Source organism: Colletotrichum karsti (assembly GCF_011947395.1).
Source record: "Colletotrichum karsti strain CkLH20 chromosome Unknown Scaffold11, whole genome shotgun sequence".
In the NCBI taxonomy this organism is placed as follows: Eukaryota; Fungi; Ascomycota; class Sordariomycetes; order Glomerellales; family Glomerellaceae; genus Colletotrichum; species Colletotrichum karsti.
The window spans coordinates 1-23,063 of NW_024065911.1; the positions used below are offsets into that span (position 1 = coordinate 1).

Below are 23,063 nucleotides of genomic sequence, written 5' to 3' on the forward strand. Positions count from 1 at the left end.
GAGTTCACTTAGACTCTAAGGAATATATAGGATAGTACCCTAAGAACCCTAGTAGAACGGGATATAATACTACTAGAGTGAAGAATATTAGTAGACCCCTAAATTAATAAACTATCGCTATAGGATATAGAAGTAATAGTAAACTTAAGCGTAAGGTTTAAGAATAACTTAATAGCCGCCTAGAATATGGGGCCCTTAAAGAAAACGGATAGTTTAAGACGTCTAAATATATTAGCTTTAAATAAGAACTAACCTATAACTTAGATAAGCCTTATAACGTTGCATAATAATATGCTTAAATAGTAGCTATCTATAGGTATAAACCTAGTATTAATAATACTAGCTCTAAAGAGGACTCTAATGATAAAACCACTAGGGCTAGTAAACGCCTTTAGTACTAGAAAATCGATCCCATAAAGGATAAATAGATACTTAAATTCTTTGGCACCTTAGGAGAATAGCATAACAGAAACTATAAACTAGAGTTTAGGCTAGATAACTACCTATATTTATATATAAAAAGCAACCACCACTAATACCTCTACTAGCTATAGTGCTTCTTTAATAACTATAAGGAACATCTTAGAGATAAGCATATATATTAATTCTACCCTAGAAGGTATAACTAAGAACCTATTAAGAAGGTCTATTAAATTAACTAAATATATAGATAGGAACTTAAGCTATTTAATAGATAAATTGCAACCTTTAGACTAAGCTAAGAATACCCTATAAGATGCCTCTATAATACTAATATAAGCTAGTAAGATTGCTAATAAGATAAATATATAATCTATAGAGAAAATAAAGCTAAAGTATAGTAACTTAGCTAGAATAGAGCGACCCCCCCTATAGTAAAGTATAAGGAGAGCTAGCTCTAGAAAGCATAATGTAAAGGGAAATAGATCACCTACTATAGAGATAACTAGTTAAAAAACTAGGATTGCCTACTAAAACTAAGGGATAATAATAGGCAGATAAGATAAGGTCCCTATATAGTGCAACTAGGGCATACCCAGCTCAATAATATAAGTATATCTAAGTTTAGATATAACTCAATAGAAGACCAGCTACCGCAATAATAGACAGTAGAGCCTAAGGAAACTTTATATCGCTATAAATAGTGAATAAATAAAAAATAACCTAAAAGAAGAAAGCAGCAGAAGACTACTATAAACTTAGCACCATTGAAGGAGAACAAGTCTAGTACGGTAGAGGACGCATTATAGTGGAGACAGCACACCTCCCTATATAGATCTATAGCTAGAATAAGTAACTAAACTTTAATATTATGGAGATAGGAGATAAGTATAATATTATCCTTAGAAGACTATAGTTATATAATAGTAACCTATAGATAGATTAGAGAACTAGCTAACTCTATTAGGACTAGGATTTAGTTACTAAGTAGCAACCTAGAAGAGGTGCCTTAAATAAATCTTTTAGAACTCCTAAAGTAAAGAGATTTTTAGTATACTTATAAATTAAGGATATAAACGCTAGGACGTTATTAGCAATAGATATTAATAAAGAAGATTAACTTCTATCTATCCTAGAAGAATACTAGCAATACTAGAAGTTATTTGCTAAAGAACTTAAAATAGGACTGCTAGAATATAGCAACTATAACTATAAGATACCCCTAAGAGAAGGGAAGGAGCCTAAGTTAGAAGCAATCTATAGACTTAATTAGAAGGAAATAGAAGCGCTTAACGCTTACCTTAAAGAAAACCTATAGAAGGGATATATTAGACCCTCTACGTTACTAGCAGGATATCTAATCCTATTTATACCTAAGAAAAATAGTAAACTATAACTTTACGTTAATTACTAAAAACTTAATAATATTATAATTAAGAACTACTACCTACTACTACTTATCTTAGAGCTCTAAGATCTACTATATAGAGCTTAGTGGTTTATAGTACTTAACTTAAAAAGAGCCTATAACCTAATACGTATGAAATCAGGTAAAGAATGGAAAATAGCGTTTTAAACGCGCTATAGATATTATAAGTACTTAATAATGCCCTTTAGACTTACTAACGTACCTATAACATTCTAGATAATAATTAATTACGTCTTATAAGAATACCTAGATATATTTATTATAGTTTATCTTAATAATATACTAATCTTCTCTAAAACACTAGAAGACCATAAGAAGTATGTATACTAAGTGCTATAGAAACTATAAGAAGCTAAACTCCTAGTGGAACTAGAAAAGAGCAAATTCTATATATAAGAAGTTAAATTCCTAGGCTTTACTATAGCCCCTAGAATCCTTAAGATATTAAAAGATAAAATCGTAGTAGTATAAGACTAGCTAATACTATAGAACGTTAAAGATATATAATCCTTTATTAGATATATAAACTACTACTAATAATTCCTAGAAGGATACTTAGATAAGAATAACCCTCTTATAAGGCTCTTAAAGAAAGATACCCTATAGCAATAGGAAGAAGAGCAAGAATAAGCCTTTAATAAGATTAAGTAATAAGTTATATTGGAACCTATACTTATTATACCTAACCCTAAGAAACTATTTAAAGTTAAGACTAACTCCTTAGACTACGCTATAGGAGGATAGCTAGGCCAATAAGACAATAAAGGATAGCTATGCCTATACGCCTTCTTCTCACATAAGCTATATAGCCTAGAACTTAACTATTAAATCTATAATAAAGAACTTATAGTAATTATTAAAGCATTTAAGGAATAGAAACCTTAACTATTAGGAATAAAGTATAAAGTTAAGGTCTATACTAATTATAAGAATCTTACTTACTTTACTATATTAAAAGAACTTAATAAATAATAGATTAAATAGTCTAAATTCCTCTTAGAATTTAACTTTAAAATTATCTACTGGAAAGGCAAAGAAAACAGAAGAGTAGACGCTCTTAGTAGGAGACTAGACCACAAAGTCCAGGTACCTAAGGAAACCTAAGTTATCCTCAAAAAGGACAAGGAAGGAGACCTTATGCTAGCAGTTAGACTCTTGATGATGGCTAGAAGAGATAGTACCAGCATAACTAGAAGAATGTCTCCTAAAGCTATTAGGGAGGTATACTCTGCACCTATATATAGCTACTAAGGCGTAACTAAGATATAGAAACGTATTAGATAACACTATAATAAAATGGCTATATAATAAGAAGTATCTTTAGCAATTAGGGACTATGAGGTCTGTGCGAAAAGCAAACCTAGCTGACACCAGCCTTATAGTAAGATATAGCCGCTCCTAGTGCCACAAACCGCATAGGAATCCATCTCATTAGACTTCATCACTAAGTTACCTAAGTCCTAAGAACTAATAACTAAGGTCCACTATAATAGCGTCCTAGTTATTATTAATAGACTTATAAAGTACTTATACTTCATCCTATATATAGAGTCTAGCACTATAGAAGACCTTACCTATAAGTTTCTATAAGTAATTATTAGCTAATATGGAACGCTAAAGGAAATTATATCTAATAGAGATAAGTTATTTACTTCTAAGTTTTAGAGATTACTAATCTTATAGCTTAGATCTAACTATAAGATATCTACTACTTTTTATCCACAAACTAATAGCTAGATAGAATAAATCAATTAGATTATAGAGACCTATTTATACTACTATATTAACTACTAATAAGACAATTAGGTTTAACTGCTACCTATAGCCTAGTTTGCCTATAATAGTGCAGTAGGAGAAAGTACAAAAGAATCACTATTCTATCTGAACTATAGATTTAACCTAATAGCCTATAGAGAACCACAATAAGGCCTAGTAGCTCTAAAAGCTATAGTAGATATTAATAAACTTAAGGAAATCTAGTAAGAGCTACCTAGAGAACTCAAATTTATATATAAATAAATATATAAATACGCTAACACCTTAAGAGTTAAGGGACTAACTCTATAGGAGGGAGATAATATATACCTTCTCTACTAAAATATTAAGATAAAATAACTAAGTAATAAGTTAGACTTTAAGAAACTTAGACCTTTTGAGATTATAAAGAAGGTATCTAATATCAACTTTAAACTTATACTACTAGACACTATAAAGTATTATCTAGTCTTTTATATTTCACTTCTCAAAAAAGCACCAGCAGGTTCACATATAGAAGACTACATTATTATAGAACTACTAGAACTAGAATATAAAGTTAAATAAATTATTAACCACTATAAAAACAATAGAAATACAGAATACCTTATTAAATAGAAGGGGTATAGATATAAAGATAACTCATAGGAACCCATCAAGAACCTCCAGCACTCCCAGCAGCTACTACAGGAGTATTACTAAGCAAGGGACCTAAGTCCACAAACTCCTCCCCAATCCCAAACTCAGTCCAGGAAGGGTCGTTCTCAATACCTCTAGCCTAAAGATCCTCTATAATATATCGCTTATAAGCATCTAATATAGGAAGAACGTTATTAGCCTCCTTAAGTTCCTATATCCCCTAAGTAAACGTCTCTATATAACGCTCCTTAATTAACTTCTAAGTTATATAAATATAAGCTAAATAACTAGCTATATTAGCTACCTCTAATTATACCTAAGTAAGCTTCTTATAAAGCGCTAATAGAGTATTATTAGCCTGCTCCTCCTTTTCCTCTTACTCTTAATGCTAGTTACTAAGACGCTTTACTATAATAAGTTAGAAGTAGCCTATAAAGAAAGATATAATAGGACTTATAGCTTAATGTAATAATTAGTCTATTATAAGGACGCTTTAAATTCTTATACCTATAATAGACCTTTAAACCCTCTGCTATATAATAAGGACGCTTTGCCTAGAAATAGTAAGTATAGGGCATAACGTTAGAAGAACTAAAGCGCTTAAATACGTTATTATAAGTAGAATAAAGAACGGATTTTAAATCTTTTAATTTTTAAATATAACCTAATATAGTATTAGTATTATAGAGATTAAGAAGTATAATTAATGCCTCCCCAACCTAAGAGATACTACCTACTTATATTAGTCTAAGGGACTAAACCTTTAAAGAGGGGACCTAATATTATAACCTATTAGGTATAACTAATAAAGGACGCCCCACTAGGATATTAAGCGGTTATAATAATATATTTATATATAGGATTATAGGAATATATAAAGATCCCTTAGGAATAGAAGAACTATAGTATAGGTTATATAACGATAAGATAAAAGATTAGATCTATATAATCAAGATATAGCATCTATATTCCAGAAAGATGGAAGCTATATACCAAGGATACGGGAGCCGTACAGGGCATGTACAGCACCCAGCAATAGGACTACCTAGGACCTATATATAGGATAGACTTAAGCCCGCTTGAGGACAAACTTCTATAGCTCTTTAGTAATTAACCTTATAATTCTCACCTAAGACTTTTAGCTATACCTAAGTAACGATTACTCTATGACTCTTATTGAGGACTTAACTAATCACTAAGCCCTTTAAAGACCTATAATTACTTAACTAGACCTATAGAATAATAAATAACTATTACTATTATTATTACCTAACTTACTATTAATATAAACCCCACTATTAGTTAGCTGGCTATAACAATAAGGTGGGAGTATTAATATATTAGTAAATTATAATGATTTTTTTATATTTTAATATAATTAGTATAAAATTAAAAAAAAAAGGCTAAAACGTTATTTATTTTACTAATATCTTAATACCTCTCTATTTAGCTAAAAAAGCTAACTTTTACTCTCTATACTATATATACTAGAATATTATAATATTTAACTTCTATATTAAGTTTAATAGAATACTAAAATCTCTACCTCTTATATACTACTACCTATATTAATCTAACTATACCTATATTATAGTATCTTATTAAAGTCCCTTCTTATTCTTATATAGTAATATAGTATTAGTCTTTTATTACTTAGCCTTAATAATCTTAAATATTCTCTTCTATTAATAGTAAGAACCTCTTCTTTATATATCTTTAACCTCTATAAAGTTATATAACGCTACTATTATATATATAAATTATACTTACTCTTTATAAGAGTATTCTTTTAATATTCTTATTAAAATCTTCTACCTACTCTTTAATATATAAAATATATTCTCTACCTTCCCTCTTTACTATATATAGTATTTATTAAATATCTCTTTTACTAAGAGGTCTTTATTAAGGCTCTACTCTCTAATTTCTAGTAAAACTTAATATTACTAAGATAAAACTAGCTATAACTATAATATAATAAAAAATTAACTTTATACCTACTAAAAAGAGTTATATTATTTATTATTTCTTTAGTACTAGTAAGTATATATAAAAAGATACTATTAAATTTTACTACTCTAAATACGTTCTATTAGGTTATTATAAGGGGCTGGCCGAGTGTTTGTTTAACAGTATAGGTGCCGTCGAATAACTATTCTAAGCTGAAGAAGAGAGGGGGTATTTCACAGGGGGCGGCCGCGCAGCTGTAGAGATGCGTGGCCGGCGCGGTGTAGCGCGGCAGAATAGTGGGGCTAGCTCCGGCAAAGCCGGAGATCTTCTCCAGGCTCCAGCCCGTGACACAACTTAATATTTAAGGTATTTATTTACTGCTAACTCATCAATAGGCCTGGCATTTGGCATGAAATTCCGAGCCGATCACCCCCTAAGTGCTTGAACTGGTTGATCTTTTGGTTTTTTAGCCGAACGGTCCATTGCGCGCAGGTAGCACGCCACCTACCCGCTCACATTAACGTTATATCTATTCACTAATATGATCTTCTCTTTTAGACCTGCCCTAAATAAATCCTCTGCTTATAATGCTACTTCAATTTGTGTCTCTCGCTAGTATATAGGGATACTTATTAATTAATTGGAGCCTACTGTTTAGATTTGTAACGCTGCGCTCCCTAGCTCCGCCTGTTCTTGAATGCAACGGAGTGAGAAAACCACAGGAGGATGGACGATCCAGCCGCGCGTGTAACCTGGACCGAACTTATACCGATAGAGAGTTTGTGGCGTGTGGATGAGCACACATATGTCGCGCCGTACGATTGTCTGCGGAGAATTCCGATCACGCTGTTCCCATGTCGGCGGCATTAATAGGCCTCCGTCCAACTACGTACCTCGTTAAGCCCTCTAATGTGTCTTTGTCCGTCCACAGCGGTCTCCTGGAACCATAACACGCCTCTAATAGGTCATATTAGAGGGGGAGCCTGCCCCCTAAATGCTATAGAAACTAACTACGCTTTAGGTCGGCTTACGCTTTGGACTAGGCGGTCTTGGGAAGGATAACTTAGCAAGTTAGCCGAGTAGCGTCAAGCCTTCTAGCTGTGGCGTTACGTTATGAATCCGCTGTTGATGCTACTAATCTGGCTCTTGATCACTGTCTCTGCCAATCGCGTCGATACGCACCGGCATCGCCGGGGGTACGGCATGCTTGGACGAGACCATGACACGAGCTTCGTGGGCATCCGTCGGGGCCTAACTGGAACTGTCACGGGTGCGGCGGCTGGATATTAATTTATTAATTAAGTCTTGAAAATAACCCAACACAAGTTCTCCTGCTGAAGTAATGCTCTCTGATCCCACAAGGGAGTGAGGAAGAACGTGTAGCGATGATGGTGCGCAATGTGGAACAAGACCTCGGGCGGACTCTGTGCCGATGGACCCTGAGCTCATGTACGTCTCGACAGTCAACATCTTCGATCTCAGCATGATGAAAACTGTTCCTGTCACCTACAAGAGCCATGGGGGAATGGCGTTCGTGCGCTCCTACTGCAATTCCAACCTCAGGCCTTCACTCACGGCGATGGACAAAGCAATGCTCCCGATGTCTTTGATTGATTTCATCGTTGGCTGATGGCTGTGTTGAATGCGTCTCTACGACTCTTGAACAGTTAACATCGCCGTCAACTGCGGGTTGGAGCGCCTCAGAGACCCTGTTCTCAAACTGTAGTGCCCAGTCGATCTCGGGTGAAGCCCTCCGAGACGTCTTCCTCTTCCATTGCCGCCCACGCCGTTGGCAATGACTACAACCAGATCTGCCAGCGACTGCGCGGCAATAAGCTACCCTCCGGTGGGTGCTGACAGGCCATTCCCATTCCCCAACATCAGCTGTGCAGAACTCTCCGCCTTGAATTCCAAGACTCGCACCACCTCGACCAAGCCCCCCACACCTCTTATGCCACTTCAACCACGGTCTTGACGTCGCCGAAGACCCATGCCGCCCGGCTGGTCACGTATTCGCGTCGGCGGACGCTATTCGGCCGTCAACGGTTGGCGAACAGCGCTACCATCAGCCCCCGGTGTCCATCAAACGTCTCTAGTTCGGCTTGTTCTTGGAAGACGACCGAGACCTGGAATCACCGGCGGATTGGGCCTCACGGCTGCTCTCCGTCTGTGGCTTGCGCTTGCCAGAAGACTTCTTCGTCTTACTCTTATGGGTCTCATGCTTCTTCCATCCTTTTGGCTTCCCCGCGCGCACGAGCTGCGGCAGAGCGTTGATCTTTGCAGCCATTTGACGAGGATTGTGTGCGGTGTCGACTGTAGAGCGAAGCTGCACGAGGATGTCGGCAAAGGCGATTCGAATTGGGGCGCCAGTGCTGCGGGCAACTCTAGTCAGCTCTCTCCAGCGTGGGGCACATGGGGCCGAGTGGTACACCAACTTACCTATCTCGTTCGACGGGGTTCGGGCCTTGGCCAAAGTCGGAGGGTTGGAGGGTGAGGATGCCATTCTGTTCCGTCAAAGGGGTCCAGTCCAGCGCCTGGACGACAGTGCTTCCCTGCATCGCCTAGAGGCCGATAAAGCACTCGTCAAGGTGGTTGAGGATATCTGTGTACTTGTCGGGAGTGCTTCGGGGGTAGAAGATCTTGACGGCAATGGCGGCGCGCATAAGACCGCGGCTTCCGTAGATGTACTCCTCGCACTTCCTGGCGACGTCTTTTTGTGGTTGAGAGTAGGCGACCTCGAGAACAAGGCGCCCGTGGGCATCGTCGTTGTGGATTGACCAGCCTCCATCGGGCCTGAGCTGACCGATCGCGCCCGCTCCACCAGATGGCGCCTCTTCGCTAACCGTGATGACAGTGCCAGGCTTGTTCACAATGTACGGGACGTTGTTGTTGGATTTGACTGCGTCGCGGAGCAGCCTATCAAAGCGGACGCCGAAATCAGAATGGATAGGGGACTCAGAGGTCTTCAGGACCATCTCGCCTCGGTCGGGAGAGTACTCAATGTAGAGGGTGTCAGATTCAATGCCGGCCGAGAACAGGGCATTGTGAGCGAGATCGAGGGCTTGTGGATGGTGAAGGGAGAAAATGCATTGTTTGTGTGTCCAGCAGAAAGGATTGTTGACCATATGCTCTGCAGCCCGAATGATCTGACCAAGGTTGAGTTGAAGCTTGTGCAGATTGCCAAAGGATTGAGCCTTGCTTTTGCTGGAGTGGTGGTTGTGTTTGTGGGTGCGTGCAGGTCCATCGTTGGTGTTTCTGTTGGTGCCGCTGAAGTCAGAAGACATAGAGGGACAGCCAAGCGCGAGATTGGCATGGCGCAAGAGGTCGGGCGTGAGGCTGAGACCCATTGTGAAGTCCAGAGGGCATTTGTAGTTGTGATCAAGCTGGGCACTGTGAATGTGGTCACGTTCTGCGCGCTTGAAAAGCTCGGATCGATGCTGCTGGAGGTGCAAACAGAGACATCAGCCATCATGGAGTGAGAGGACAGAAGGTAGTGGGAAAGGAAGGACCCACTGGAATAGCCATCTTTAAGATCTTTGTTGATGACTTGTGATCTTTGTTGACATTGATGGAAGAGACTAGAATTGACTGGTAGTAACCGAGATGTTTGAGAGAGATGTTTGTTCAAGGGAAAGCGCGAGAAACTGCACGTACCTCAGTAGCCTGGATGCTGAGTAAGCCAGGCAAAAGTTGGAACGGGTACCTTACCCAGGCTCACTCACTATCTTAGGTAGGTAATCTACCCCCGCCAAACCCAACTTCGCCCCACTGTGCCACAGATCGCCCGAACGGCGAGGCCCCGCAGATCTCCCAAGCCCACTAAATACCTAAACAACACTGAAATGTGACGTGGGAGTGACTGCTGAAAAGGCGGCAACTGCCACGTGGGATGGAGGGATTAGCTCCATTGCTTCCTCCTGGAGCAGCAACCAAACTCTCCGTTTTCGCCCACCTCTCCAGCGTTATGGTTCATCTCCTCCAACGACAGACGTGAAAGTCAGTAGACATGGATAGCAACTCCTCGCAAGTTTAGAATTCCGAGAACCATGTAGTCACGCCTATCTGTTATGACACGATTGGCGCCTTCACATGAAGGTCATCCAGTGACAAAAGGCAACACTGCCACATCAAGTCCGTCGCAGAGCAGTGACATCTACGGTACATCATATCCCCAGATATCGTGCAACTGGTGATTTTCTCAGTGACAATTGCTTCTCAGGCAGTGACCAACCCAACACCAAATCTGAATGGTACCCAGATGTTTTCCGTGCGGGTGTGGGGATCATTGACGCCCGACGACATGTGAGTGAGTCATGCCTACAAGCCGTCAAATGGCTTGAGAAGTGTCATTGGCAGCTGTTCTGAGTTGAGGGAAGTTCTCGCATCGACATCTGGAGGGTCTGAGGTACGTAAGCAAAGCGCACTTGTGCGCCATGCAACCAGTATTCTAATTCCGTACTAACCGCGAGCTCTAACGCCCCTGAGCTGTCGCTTGAAGAGAAAGCGCTGCGTGATTACTACAGGGCGTGGTTTCTGGCTGATATGGTTTTGTTTGCTGTCCCTGTTTCTTTAATTACTGGCTTGCTACATCTGGCAAGGACGGCTTCCGTTGTTCTGGTTTGATTTTTAAGGAATTTACATTGCGAGCCGTCCTCCGACTCCCGAGACTAGCCAGGGACTGGAATGTTCTTAAAATCCTTGCTTTTGTTTCCTTGTTTCGCATGTAGTCAAGAGCGAGATGAAGTCGGCTGAAACTAGTATAATGGCAGTCATCATCACAAAAGAGCTGTGCTTTTAGTGAGAAGTATCCGAGGCAAACCTTGTACATCTGTCCCTATATCAGACAACTGTGTGGATGCAACCCTAATGACGTCAATGGATCCTTTAAAAATATGAATCGAGGCGCCAGACGACACATGGCTTGCGGTTGAGACTCTTCCAAGTCCTTAAAAGGCCAACAACGCAGATTTACATCTTAGAATCTGCCTGTACAAGTCGAGTTCTCTACAGTCGTCAATTTGGGCGAGCGAGGACATTCTTGAACAAGACATGAGAGTTTCAAAGACGCTCTAAGTGTAGACAATGAACCTGTTGTCCTAGAAATTGTCGATTCAGTCTGATCAGCTCTCTTGTTCGTATCCAATGGTCCATTGAGAAGCCTTGACTCTGATGCTTGGGTCGCCGACTTGGTTTTGTCTCGCCCTGAGTATGGCCGCCAGCTCCGTTCTTGGGGGAAGGGGGTGGGTGATTACGGGAGTCGATTGTTGTCAAGGCCGCAAACTTAGCAGCCAGGGTCGCGACTGAGGGTTGAAGTCATTGGGCATGTCATGGAGGGATTGAGGGAAGCTGCGGACCCAAGCGATGTTGAAGCGGTAGAAGTACCCCCGGAAGTCCAAGCTACAAGCTTACTCATTCAGCTCAGGTTGCCAGTCTAATATTCAGTCGTGGCCATTTCTCTCCGTCTGCAGGCTAAATACGTGGAGACCCAATACGTGGAGACCCGATACGTGGCGTGGAGACCAAAGCGTGCTGTCTAATGCTCCCTATAACGTCTTAACGCTTCAAGCAGTTTAGCCTATCATTATTCCTTTCTGAGAAGCACGAAGTTGAGATCGTCAACTGGTTGAGGTCGGCATGAGGGCGGCATTACTGAATTGATACACTCGTCCATCAACCCGATCGGTAATTAGTGTCCTCTTCCGGTCTCAGCAATTTGCTCGAACACCTCGGACATGATCTTCTTCCTGCCGACCTTGCACATTGTGTCCCACTCTCCGCCTTCTAAATAGAATTCCTTTCGAAAGGTGGTCTCATCCAAGCTGCCTGCGGTTCTGGAACGTATCTGACGCCGGGCACTGAGTGTCTCTATCGTGCTTGATCGTTAGACTTTTGAATCTGCCAGATACATCACCGTGAGCCGAAATCCGAACGAAGGAGAACGCACCGCTAAGGTAACTGTTGTTACTTCGGCAGTATGGACAGACCTGCTGGACGATTGATTCGCAGACCAGCCATATGCGTCTCCTCAACGAGCACGAAATATCCCTCGACACCGAGCATATCGAGACGGTTCAGGACTGAGCGCATACTTATATTTCGTGGCTGAATGTTGGCTCAGCATGGCAGCTGCTAAAGGCCCATCTCCAGCTGCCTAACTGACACTTACGGTATCTCCTCCAATTTGGAACCTCAAGGATTCCAGAAGGGATGCAGAGTTGTGGGCCGAAGTATGAAAAGCTAAGATGCTTTTCTACGACGCCGTCACATTGTTCGAGTCATCCGAGTCTTCCTACTCCTCTGAGCCCCTCGAACCTTTTGAGTCCCTAGCAATGCCGTCGACCCTTCGCCATGCTTTTGACCTGCCCAAGCTCACCGGGCCTACGTCGCCGCTGCCGGGATGACTCCCTCGCCATCTCTCATCAGGGCTCCCACTGAAATTTTCGCCGCCACTATCCCCATGATAGTTCCCTCGGCGTTTGTCACTATCACAAACATCTACACTCCCTAGGGTTATTTACCGCCTGATCGGACTTTTGCTTTTGAACGCGACCTGACATAGTGTCAGCATCATGAAAATAAGGAAGCAAGATTGACGACTCCCCAACCTGGGAGACACCACCTACTTATGCAGGTCTGAGGGACTAGACCTTTGGAGAGGGGACCTGATGTTACGACCCGTTAGGCATAACCAACGAAGAACGCCCCACCAAGATACTAGGCGGTTATGACAGCACTTTTGTATGCAGGATCACGGGAACAAATGGACACCCTCGGAACGGAAGAACTATGTACAGGTCACGTGACAACGGAAACGTGAGCATTGATAAGATAAGACGTGAGCTGCTCACGATGTGGATCGTGAGCGCTCACCTCAAGCGGCCCCCAAGTGATCACCCAACAAGGGGTCAAGACAAGAGACAGTTAGGAACGGGACTTGTATATAGGATGAGCTCGAGTCCGCTCGAGTTCAGACTTCCATAGCTCTTCAGCAATCAACTTGTGATTCTCACTTGAGACTTTCAGCTATACCTAAGTGACGATTACTCTACGACCTTGTTGAGGACTTGACTGATCACCAAGCCCTTTGAAGACTACGATTACTCGACCCAGCCTACGAATGACTGTTACTGTTGTCATTGCCTAACTTACTGTTAACGCAAACCCCACTGTCAGTTAGCTGGCCGTAACAGCGGGATAACTGTCCGCAAGGGTATTAGTGCATTACGCGTGAGCAACTGTTGTGTGGTATCTATATAGAGGGGCTGCTTAACCCCTATGTTCTATTCTAGAATAATCAAGGCCTGTTGTATTATCCCTGCTTCTATCGGAAGATCCTTGTGTCGTTACACCCTTTCTGTTCCCGTGATCCTGCATACAAAAGTGTTGTCATAACCGCCCGGCTCCCTGTGGGCCCTGATCCTGTTGGTTATGCCTAACGGGTCGTAACACGTTAGTTAGCAGTCAATGGGGTACAAAAGCCAGAGGTCGTGCGCTGGTTGCCTGCAAATCTACTGGCTGACGAAGCTCGTCCGGGACTTATATCCATAAGAGCCGCTAGGGGCCCGGAAGGCACCGACGCCAGCAAAGCTGAGATTTTTCCAGAAGAAGTCAGCAATAATATTACTGCCGCTAGTGGTGGTGGCGTGCTCCTTCTCGGAAGCTTGAGGGAGTCGGAGCGTTGCTCCTCGTCGGCGTAGATCCCAAGGGCACTCTTCAATTCTAGTGCGCGCCCTGTATAATGTCCCAGGATTAATGGCTGCCCCTGCATACAGATCCTAGGATTTCATAGCCACCCCATAAAAAGGTCATAGGATTCTAGTGCATAGCCTGCGTATTGATCCTGGGATTAGTGAATGCCCTATATACGACCTAGGTCTAATAGCTGTTCCTGGACACAGGTCCTGGGATGCTCTATGTAACTATGAGAAGGTCCTAGGATCTCAGGCGCTATAATAATAGCTGTAACCAGATCCTAGGAATAGGCAATAGCTAGTCTTCTCATCCCAGGAATAGACTGCTTGGCTTGAAATCTGTATCCTGGGAATAGACAGCTAGGGGGTCTTTCCCCATCCCAGGAATCTGGGAATGGCTATTCTAAAATCTGGATCCTGGGAACAGGAATCCGGGAAACCAGCCAAGTGGTCCTGTAACGGGTTGGGCCCTTGGGAGCCGACAGCCTCTCGGCTAATCAGCCACCTTTAGTGGACCCATACAACTAAGGACTTCATTCTTTGTGCATGAGGCCCGGTCATCGATTTTCCCCTTCTAATCTTCATCTTAAAGATACTTATAGTAGTCGCTATAGCTAGTTGTAATATACTTGTCTGGACCGTAAGTAGGCTCCAGCGCTTGCACCCACACTACTTGGCCGCTCTACCCCTGTGTTGCGAGCAGGTCAGGGCAACCAACTGGTCACGGGCTAGAGCCCTGGTCGAGATCTCCGGCTCCGCCGGAGCAATATACTGCCGCCTGACACCGCTCCAAACGCACCCCTTAGCCTTGCGTCCTTCACTATAAATCATTCCCTCTTCCTCAGCTTAGAATAGTCAATCGACAACACCTCTACGTTGAACGAGCCTAGAGCTAGCCCCTTACACAACTACGTTATAAGTAAAAGCTTTAGTAATAACGACTTCGTTGACTTCGTCGACTTCACTCCCTGTTCTGCACCAAATAGCTACGCTACCACAGTGAGCAATTGTGGCGGGCGTAACACCCTGCTCACCCCTTGCTCACCCCAAAAACCATGCTAGGCCTTATACCACAACTTAAAAGCAGCAACTCTGAGGTGAGCAACTGAGGGAGGCAATTGCACCTGAGCGAAAGAGTGAGGTGCCACGTTGCAGCTTCCACGCGGGTTGAGTTCATATGATGTCCATGGCAACGTGTCTTTATCAACGTAACGCCCGCTACTAGCCTTTTTAATGCCAACTGAAGTTATCGGCTAGCACAAATCCCAACATTGGAAGCAATATTAGTGAAGAGGTATACGTTGCTAGTCATTCCAGCCGACCCCTTTAGCGGACCTACAGGGGTTTCATTCATCCCTCCGGATAAACTACAACGAATGCAAAAGTACTCTGCATCTTCAAGATCTCCGTTTTGGAACTTTTGTTTAAACTCCGCCATATCAACCGGGCACCGAGTTCCACACCAATTGCCGGAAGATGCTTGTCGTCTCTGTCTGAACTTAAAACTAGTCCAGACTCCGTTCGGCTCTGGGAGCAAGCATCGCGACAAGGCGACGTATTCGATAGACGCCGCGATCAAGCATTTGTGACTCAAGGCCTGATAAATACCACTTGGCATTATAGTCCAGAGGCATCGGCTGGCACTTCAGCCTTCTACAGATGGCAAAACGATGGTCGTCGACGTGAGACAGCATCTCGCAGTTAATCAGTGATAGCGTCGCCATTTAACATCATGAGAATACAGAAACTGGAGTATCTTTGGGTCCGGGCTTCCTCATGTTACTGGGTGCGTCAAGCTCTGAGCACCAGGTGGTCAGTTGGCATCGCGAGACTGCGTGGCCGACGTGATCAAGCCACTCCATGAGCAGTTCGCCCAACTTCGAATGGATGACCAGTTTAAGATTTCACTGCCCGAAACCATGATAAAATTATCATTGTAGAACTTGTACTGATTGGCAACCCACAGAAGGATCCAGGCTGTGTCTGTGTAAGTCGCCCAGGAAGTTTGCTCCTACGCAGTACATCTTGTGTTACCTCGACATGGATACGTTGTCGACGAATGCCTCAGCTCCAGACCCGTGGGGAAACATGAAGATGCCGATCAGTCGTAAGCTATTTGGCCACAGCCCACACACAGAAAACCTAGCTTGCGACAGGGTCGAGTAGTTCGTCGGCGAAGATGGGATGAGAGTCGAAGAAAGAAAATGCTTAGGGGGGGTTTCTTGTTACACGGCACTCGCTCGCGGTGCGGGTAGGCGGCAGCGGATAGGGGTTACGTTGCAAGATCCCGAACATAACCTGATTCCATGACTAGTATGCCTGCATCCTCGTTTGTTGGGCAAACAGGCAGCCGCTGCGGGTAGACGTCTGCATCCTTCCGAAATGGAAGTGTTGATGCGTTCCTTTCTTGGGTTGTCTCACCGGGGTTTGGGTGTCCTTTCCATCTCGTCTCATCTTTTAACCTTCCCCCTCGCTCTTTTTGAGGCCTTGACAGCCCTCATAATCCTGGAGGTCTGGACTTCTGGGTTTCTTCCTCGTTGCATCCGAGCAACAACATGTGTTCAAGGGCGTCGTCCTCACGGATTCTACTTGTGGTACGGGCATCGTTGGCCAAATGTGCCCAACGAAGGTCCTTCTGCCTTCTATCAGTTTGTTTTGTTCTGTTTCTCGGTCTCGCGTTTGACCTTACTCGCGATACACTACCCCGACATCATGCTCCTTATGAAGCACCGGTCACCAAGCTCGCAGTTCACGGCAACATCGTCGACGGTTTGCCAGAGCCCTCCTACGAACTCAAACCTTTCCCGTACTCTCCGAAACAGACAACGACAAACGATGAAGGCAACAATCCATGGCTCGCCGCGGTTATATCAACCGCCTCCGACGTCGAGCGCAGAATGCTCATAAGATCGACCTGGATGAGGCTCTATAAAGACGTCCCCTTTGATGGTCGATTCGTGGTATCAAACCCAGGACCACAGTGGATGGAAGTGGTTGCCCGCGAGAACAGCACTTTTGGGGACATGATCGTGCTGGACCACATTCCGGAAGACGACATTACTGCGAATACGATAAAGACGCTGGAGTTCTTCAAATGGCTTGTTGCTCATAGTCGCAAGTACGAGTTTGTCTCGAAGATGGATACAGACTTGTGGCTGAACGCCCGAGGGTTTTGGGATCGCTTCCTTTTCCCGAGGTTGCTCCAGAACGATACGGGGATTTTCACTGCCACTGTCGAGCGTACAGTCATCGGTGAGCTGTATTACTCCAAGTATTGGGACCTCACTTTCCCTCACGGAGCGATGTACACGGTCACATGGGATATGGTTCAGCTCTTGTCGTCGCTTCAAGAGAGATTCAACGTGATCACTGGCGAGGACATGGCGGTGGCAACGCTCATGTTGAAGGGACGCGAGAGAGCCAATTTTGTCAACTTCCGAGGGTCGGAGAAGTTCGACTACAACGACGAAGACGCTCGAGATGACGGTTCAGCGTGGGCGAGACAAAAGACGCATCCGAACGCTATCGACCACGCTGTTGTAGGTCCCAACCCCATTGCTGTCCATCAGCTCAAAGACGAGATGTTCTGGTTTAAGGTAGCAGACTGCTTCGATGAGGATGGGGTGAAGGATATGCCATCACGTTCAAGTTATGCTTCTCAGACACCGATGTCGATGAGATGGCACGATGTGTGGTATTCGCTGGGAGTTTCGAGTCGGTACGAGTCTAGGTTTGATAGGATACCAGACTTTCTGTGGACGGTAGAAAACGGCGATTGGATATGCGATGGTATTTGGAATCTGGGAAATAGAAAAACAGGATACGCATAGATGTTCAGGATTTTGTTCTTATCAGCGGCTTATTGATACCAAGAAGATAGTAAAAGCATGTTTGGATGACCTCTGATGACAAAAGGAACGATCTGAGGAGCCGTCAGCAACTCGTGTATTTGCAATGAAGGTCGGTTCATTGCAAAGGTGCGTGGTTTGAAATGATTCGATAATTTCAATTATGTGATTCAACGTTATCAACATAGGTGCGAATTCGTGGCTGACGTAAAATTGCGTTGCAGTCCATAACGTTGGTGCTGACAGAGTCTAACCCATGTTGCGGATTTCTTGCGGGCTGATGGCGGCGATCAGGGAGTTAGTCGGACTCGAAAGTGAGACCATCCGGCCAGACCAAAGTCCGAGAATGGATAGACTCTAGGCCGGATCGTCTTTCAAGCTCTTCTTTGTCCCGATCTCCGCCGGCCAGAAATCCTTCCTGCGGAAGAACAAGCATTTTGGTCCTTCGATTGTACAGCTCGCCAAGGCAGGTCCCGTCACATCCATAAGTTATAACTAGTTGAGGCACCCAACATAAATACTCAAAGGCAACGTCAAGATCAAATTATAGACGGACAAACAGAACTCCAAACCAAAACTCTTCATCACTTTACCTTAAAAATGGCTCCAACCGTCGTTCTCATCACAGGTGCAAACCGCGGCCTGGGCCTGGGCCTCCTCCAACGCTACCTCGCCCTGCCGAACCACACCGTCATCGCCGGAAACCGCGACCCGACACACAAGACCTCGAAAGCCCTCTCTGACCTGCCCAAAGCCGAGGGAAGCCGTCTCATCGTCGTCAAGATCGACGCCGCGATAGAACAAGACGCCCACGACGCGGTCAAGGAGCTGCAGGCCTCCCACGGCGTCGACCACTTGGACATCGTCATCGCCAACGCCGGCGTATCCTACGTCTGGCCCACCGCCGCCGACCTCAAGATCTCGGATCTGAAGGGCCACATCGAGCCCAATGTTTACGGCGTCATCTCACTCTTCCAGGCCACGCGACCTCTGCTGAAGAAGTCGGCGCGAGAACCCATCTTCACGCCCATGGGGTCTACGGCGGGCTGTGTGGAGTAAGTCTAAGCGACCCGGTTTGCGACAGAACATCGCATGGCTAACACGCAACAGGAACCAGCCGCCCATTACCAACAGCGCCTATGGGCCGTCGAAGGCGGCGGTCAACTGGTTCGGTGTCAGAATCAACGCCGAGGAGGATTGGCTCCACGCGTTCGTCCTGTGCCCCGGCTGGGTTCAGACGGATTTGGGAAATACGGGCGCGCAGTATTTTGGATTGGAAAAGGCATCTGTCACTGTCGATGAGTCTTGCGATGGCATGATGAAACTCCTTGCGACGACCACGAAGGAGAAGCATGGAGGGAAGATGGTGTCATACGAGGGTAACATTGAGGGTTACTAAGAAAGACGAGATGAATTCATTAGGTGCTTGATAATTAGTTATCATACATCATACAGAGCAATGCTATTTTCCTTTTACCAATTCTTCTAGACACCGAGCTGCGCTCGCCGTATGGCAGGGATAGCATCAGCGTCATAGATTTCCACGGCCTGGTCGAAACGATCGCCCCAACAGCTGGCTTCCGATGAACGAGCAAGAAACTCGATCGACTGTCCGTGAAGGTGGGATAGATCAGCCCGGGTGCCGCATCGGACTTCGATCTGAAATCCCGACGGAGAGATTGCGGGACCGCAGCGGAAGACCTGCGGAAGACATGCGGAACATGGCGGGGCCCGCTCCCGGCAACGAACCCGACCCGGTCGATCATTCCAACATTCCAGAACAAGGATCAAGAGTCATTTTTTCCCGCACTCTTCCGCAAGTCTCCAATTGGCCAAACCCCAGCCCTAGCAACTTTGCAATTTCAAAACCCCCAAAATCCCCACGCGTAAAAATTTTCCCTCCACGCCGGCCGGCCCCGTTCCACCACCACGCTCCGGTTACAAGCCACCCATCCACCTCGGCCTTCAACAATCAATGGTTTCGTGGTGTAGTTGGTTATCACGTCAGTCTAACACACTGAAGGTCTCCGGTTCAAGTCCGGGCGAAATCAGCTACTGGGCGAATGGTTTAGTGGTATAATACTCGCTTAGCATGTGGGAGTCTAACGAACCCCGAATCTTGTGAGTGGTCCAGGGTTCGATTCCCTGTTCGTCCATCTTTTGCCTGTAGGAGCGACTGCGTCTGTCTTTTTGATGTGTGTATGATCTTTGAGTCTCGGGGGTTCTCCTGGGAGTCCCTGAAGCCTCGCTGGTCAATCTTCTTGTTTACCTTATTAGTTGTAAAGGAATAGATATCCTGATAACATTATAGATGCTGTTCTTAGTAAGCTGGAGGTTAAGTCTGGTTCTTAGAAAGAGGATTCAGTGAAGCAGGACTGACGAGGAGTATGGTTGATGAGGAAGGAGGCTTGATCTTGTGTTGAATGGAGCATAAGACCGCCAAGTACGTGACCTCTAGGAGATGTAGAGGAAGTGATAGATATGTTGCCTGTAAGAGTCTTCAAATGTGTGGGTTCCATCCGTTGTAGACCCAACTTAGAGTAACCGACATGTGATAAGCCCAAAGCACCGAGACAAAAGAAGAGAGCGGGACTCCACAACCAACACGATGTTGGAGTAAATACTCTTAACGAGGAATCGCAAGGATAGACTGGAAGATTTCAGGTGCTGCTGATAGTTAGAGACATGGTCCTGCCACAAGTCAAGAATAGCCATGGTTCTTTGTTTGTGAAGTTGTCTCTTGACTCAAGCCGCAAGGTTTCTACGTCCTGAGAGGTTGACGATCTTGGTGGTTAAAGACATCACCGCAAGCCATCTATGGGCAGAGTTGACGTGCGGACACTCTATAGTCACTATTCCTTTTACTGCTTATTAGTACGGTTTAGAAGTGCTATTCTATGACGCAGATATAAGAGCCGCAGGCCACGCAATAAGCCAAACGGGTGGAGTTATCGCCTGTCGTTCCGTCCTGACAAAGACTCAACTGCTGGACTTGGGGTCTTTTCAGTCGCCTCACACAAGAGCTCATTTATTTACAAGGCGAAGATGAGAGAATCCCAAAAGGCTATCGGTTCACTATCATACACGAGCTCGACGGAAAGACTGCTTCCATGGCTTGTTAGTATGTGATTTGGGTTATAGAATACTTCAAAAAAAAAACCCAAAGTTTGAAAAGATATGCTGATTGTAGATCATGGGTCATTTCAATTCGGAACTAGCCAAAACTCTCGCCGTTTTGCTCCCTTCGTACCATGCAGGCTCGAGGGTTGCCTGACCGGAACGACTACCATATCATCAACAACATCGGCCCTCGACGATTGTCGTCAACTCCAGCCGAAGACTTGGGTCGCTGTGAGCATGAGCATTAGAGCATGACACATGGGCGACCATCTAATCAAATGGAAGTCAAGACGTAATCAACGTCGCTAAGGCCGGCTTGCCCGGGGGTGATATCACACAAGGAGGCCCTCCAACGCACGGCAAAGCTGATCACGAAGTGGCTGCTTGACGTGTGATTCCGGTGTGCGCTTGCAATTGAGCCCCGGCATCTTCACGGAGTCACTCACTCTCATCCCGTTGAACGTCTCCAGCAAACATCGCACTCTATCGTCTCTACCTTACTCTGACTCATCTTGAGCCATCAACAGCTGAGGAGACCGGTTCCAAGACAGCAACCCATACCCGCGTTATCTCCCACCAAGGCAGCATCGTAATGGCGTATATCCAAACATGGGAGGCCTCCCGTTCCTCTACGCGACCAATAGCGTAAGGCTCGATGTTTAATCTCTCTTAGAATCACATGCCTCAGGCTTGCTCCAGATGCGTGTTCACAACGGCACAACCGAGATCGCGAATCGTTCACGCTCCCATGTGACGGATCTCCAACGCGCCCCACGAGAGAACTACTGGTCGAACCAAGCTTCACGGCCACCCAGTGCTTGCGCACTGTCACCTCTTCGCCCTGCTGCCGGGTATTCTACTGGTGAATCGTGAAAGGGACGAGCACCCCCCCGTGACGTACTCTCGTCAATCAGCCTCAGGCGCAGATGTGCGGTTTACACTTTCACGATATGCCGCGCATTCGCGCACCATTGTCAACAAGAACCCTCAGTAACATGTTGACTGACAACGTCATAGAGAGGGACCTTTGTAGACAAGGCAACTCGCGGCGAGCCACACGTGGTCCCCATTACCAGATACCCTACCCGATACCAAAGTGCCCGAAACACCAAAGCCCCGGAGCACGCAAGACGTGTAAGACTCATAGAGAAGGCACGGAGGCTGTGCAGATATCCAACCCGTTACGAAATACCATTCCAAGCAAGGCGACGTTGTCTCGGGAAGAAACAAGATAAGCCTCCATCTCAACAGTCACACCCAACATCTACGCCCCGTCTCATTCGACAGAAAAGCAACACTGCTGCCTACGCGACCTCCAAAACGAAGCGAGCAGAAGAACGATTCGCTACCGTCAACCCTCCAATGCCCGAGGCGCCGGGACGAGAGTCGTCATCGAGGCGGCCGGTGCCTGGCCCCCAAGCCGGTTACGGCTACAACTCAATTGCAAAGGTGGCGATATATCGATTTCCACGCCCGAATCACAGTTACACCAATTCCCCCCAACCACCCGATATACCGCAGCGAGTGAAAATGCACGGCCGTCTCTACCAGTGCGTTGAGGATCTCGGTTCTAGAACTTTGGCAGGGCGCGGGCAACGATCGCTCAATATGAGTCACCGACCCAGACCAGCGAATCAAGCGTGAATGAAAGCAGGAAAGTGACTCCCGTGCTGCGACTCGGGACAGAGAGGGAGAGGGAGAGGGCGTGCGCCAAGCAACTAATCACGGGTATTCAAGAGGAGAAAACAGCACCAGGACGATCGGGGGGAAATCGAACGGGAAGGAAATGACAGGAACTCGAGTGAGTGTGTGTGTTGTGTAAGTTGGATGTAATTGTCAGCAGACGGGAAATCTGGACCCCAAAAAAACAGATCGGACGACACCCATCGAAAAAATTCAATCGGGGTGAGTTGGCAGGGTGCGCGATAACGCACCTTTGACGCATCCTTAAATTTTTCTTTTGCTTCTTCTTCTTGCTGCCCAAGGCCTTACAACCACGAGGTCGCCCTCGTGTGGTGTGGTGTGTGAGTGTGAGTGAGTGCAGCGAAAAAAAAGAGGGTGAGGTGAGCCCAGATGGCAGGGCGCGGCGCGGCGCATCGCAGCCCAAAGGTCGACGACGACGACCAAACCCAACGCTGCTGCAAGCGCCCTGCACCCGTTGCGTCATACGCAGCGACGACCGCGCAAAGAAGAGCCCACGTTAGGTGCACA

The 23,063-nt window shown here is 45.4% G+C and overlaps 4 protein-coding genes across 4 annotated transcripts; 2 read left to right on the forward strand and 2 right to left on the reverse strand.

Annotated features, from left to right (window-relative positions):
* Positions 1-8,285: 8,285 nt before the first annotated feature.
* On the reverse strand, positions 8,286-8,724 carry CkaCkLH20_04143 (uncharacterized protein; the record flags this gene model as incomplete). Its single annotated transcript, XM_038886862.1, has 2 exons — positions 8,286-8,565; positions 8,633-8,724. 2 exons carry the CDS (start codon positions 8,722-8,724, stop codon positions 8,286-8,288), a joined length of 372 nt encoding a protein of 123 aa, XP_038747566.1.
* Positions 8,725-8,754: 30 nt separating this feature from the next.
* On the reverse strand, positions 8,755-9,540 carry CkaCkLH20_04144 (uncharacterized protein; the record flags this gene model as incomplete). Its single annotated transcript, XM_038886863.1, has 1 exon — positions 8,755-9,540. One exon carries the CDS (start codon positions 9,538-9,540, stop codon positions 8,755-8,757), a length of 786 nt encoding a protein of 261 aa, XP_038747567.1.
* Positions 9,541-16,802: 7,262 nt separating this feature from the next.
* On the forward strand, positions 16,803-17,714 carry CkaCkLH20_04145 (uncharacterized protein; the record flags this gene model as incomplete). Its single annotated transcript, XM_038886864.1, has 1 exon — positions 16,803-17,714. The coding sequence occupies one exon, from the start codon at positions 16,803-16,805 to the stop codon at positions 17,712-17,714; it is 912 nt and encodes a 303-aa protein (XP_038747568.1).
* Positions 17,715-18,332: 618 nt separating this feature from the next.
* On the forward strand, positions 18,333-19,131 carry CkaCkLH20_04146 (aflatoxin biosynthesis ketoreductase nor-1; the record flags this gene model as incomplete). Its single annotated transcript, XM_038886865.1, has 2 exons — positions 18,333-18,787; positions 18,843-19,131. 2 exons carry the CDS (start codon positions 18,333-18,335, stop codon positions 19,129-19,131), a joined length of 744 nt encoding a protein of 247 aa, XP_038747569.1.
* Between the last annotated feature and the right edge of the window lie 3,932 nt (positions 19,132-23,063).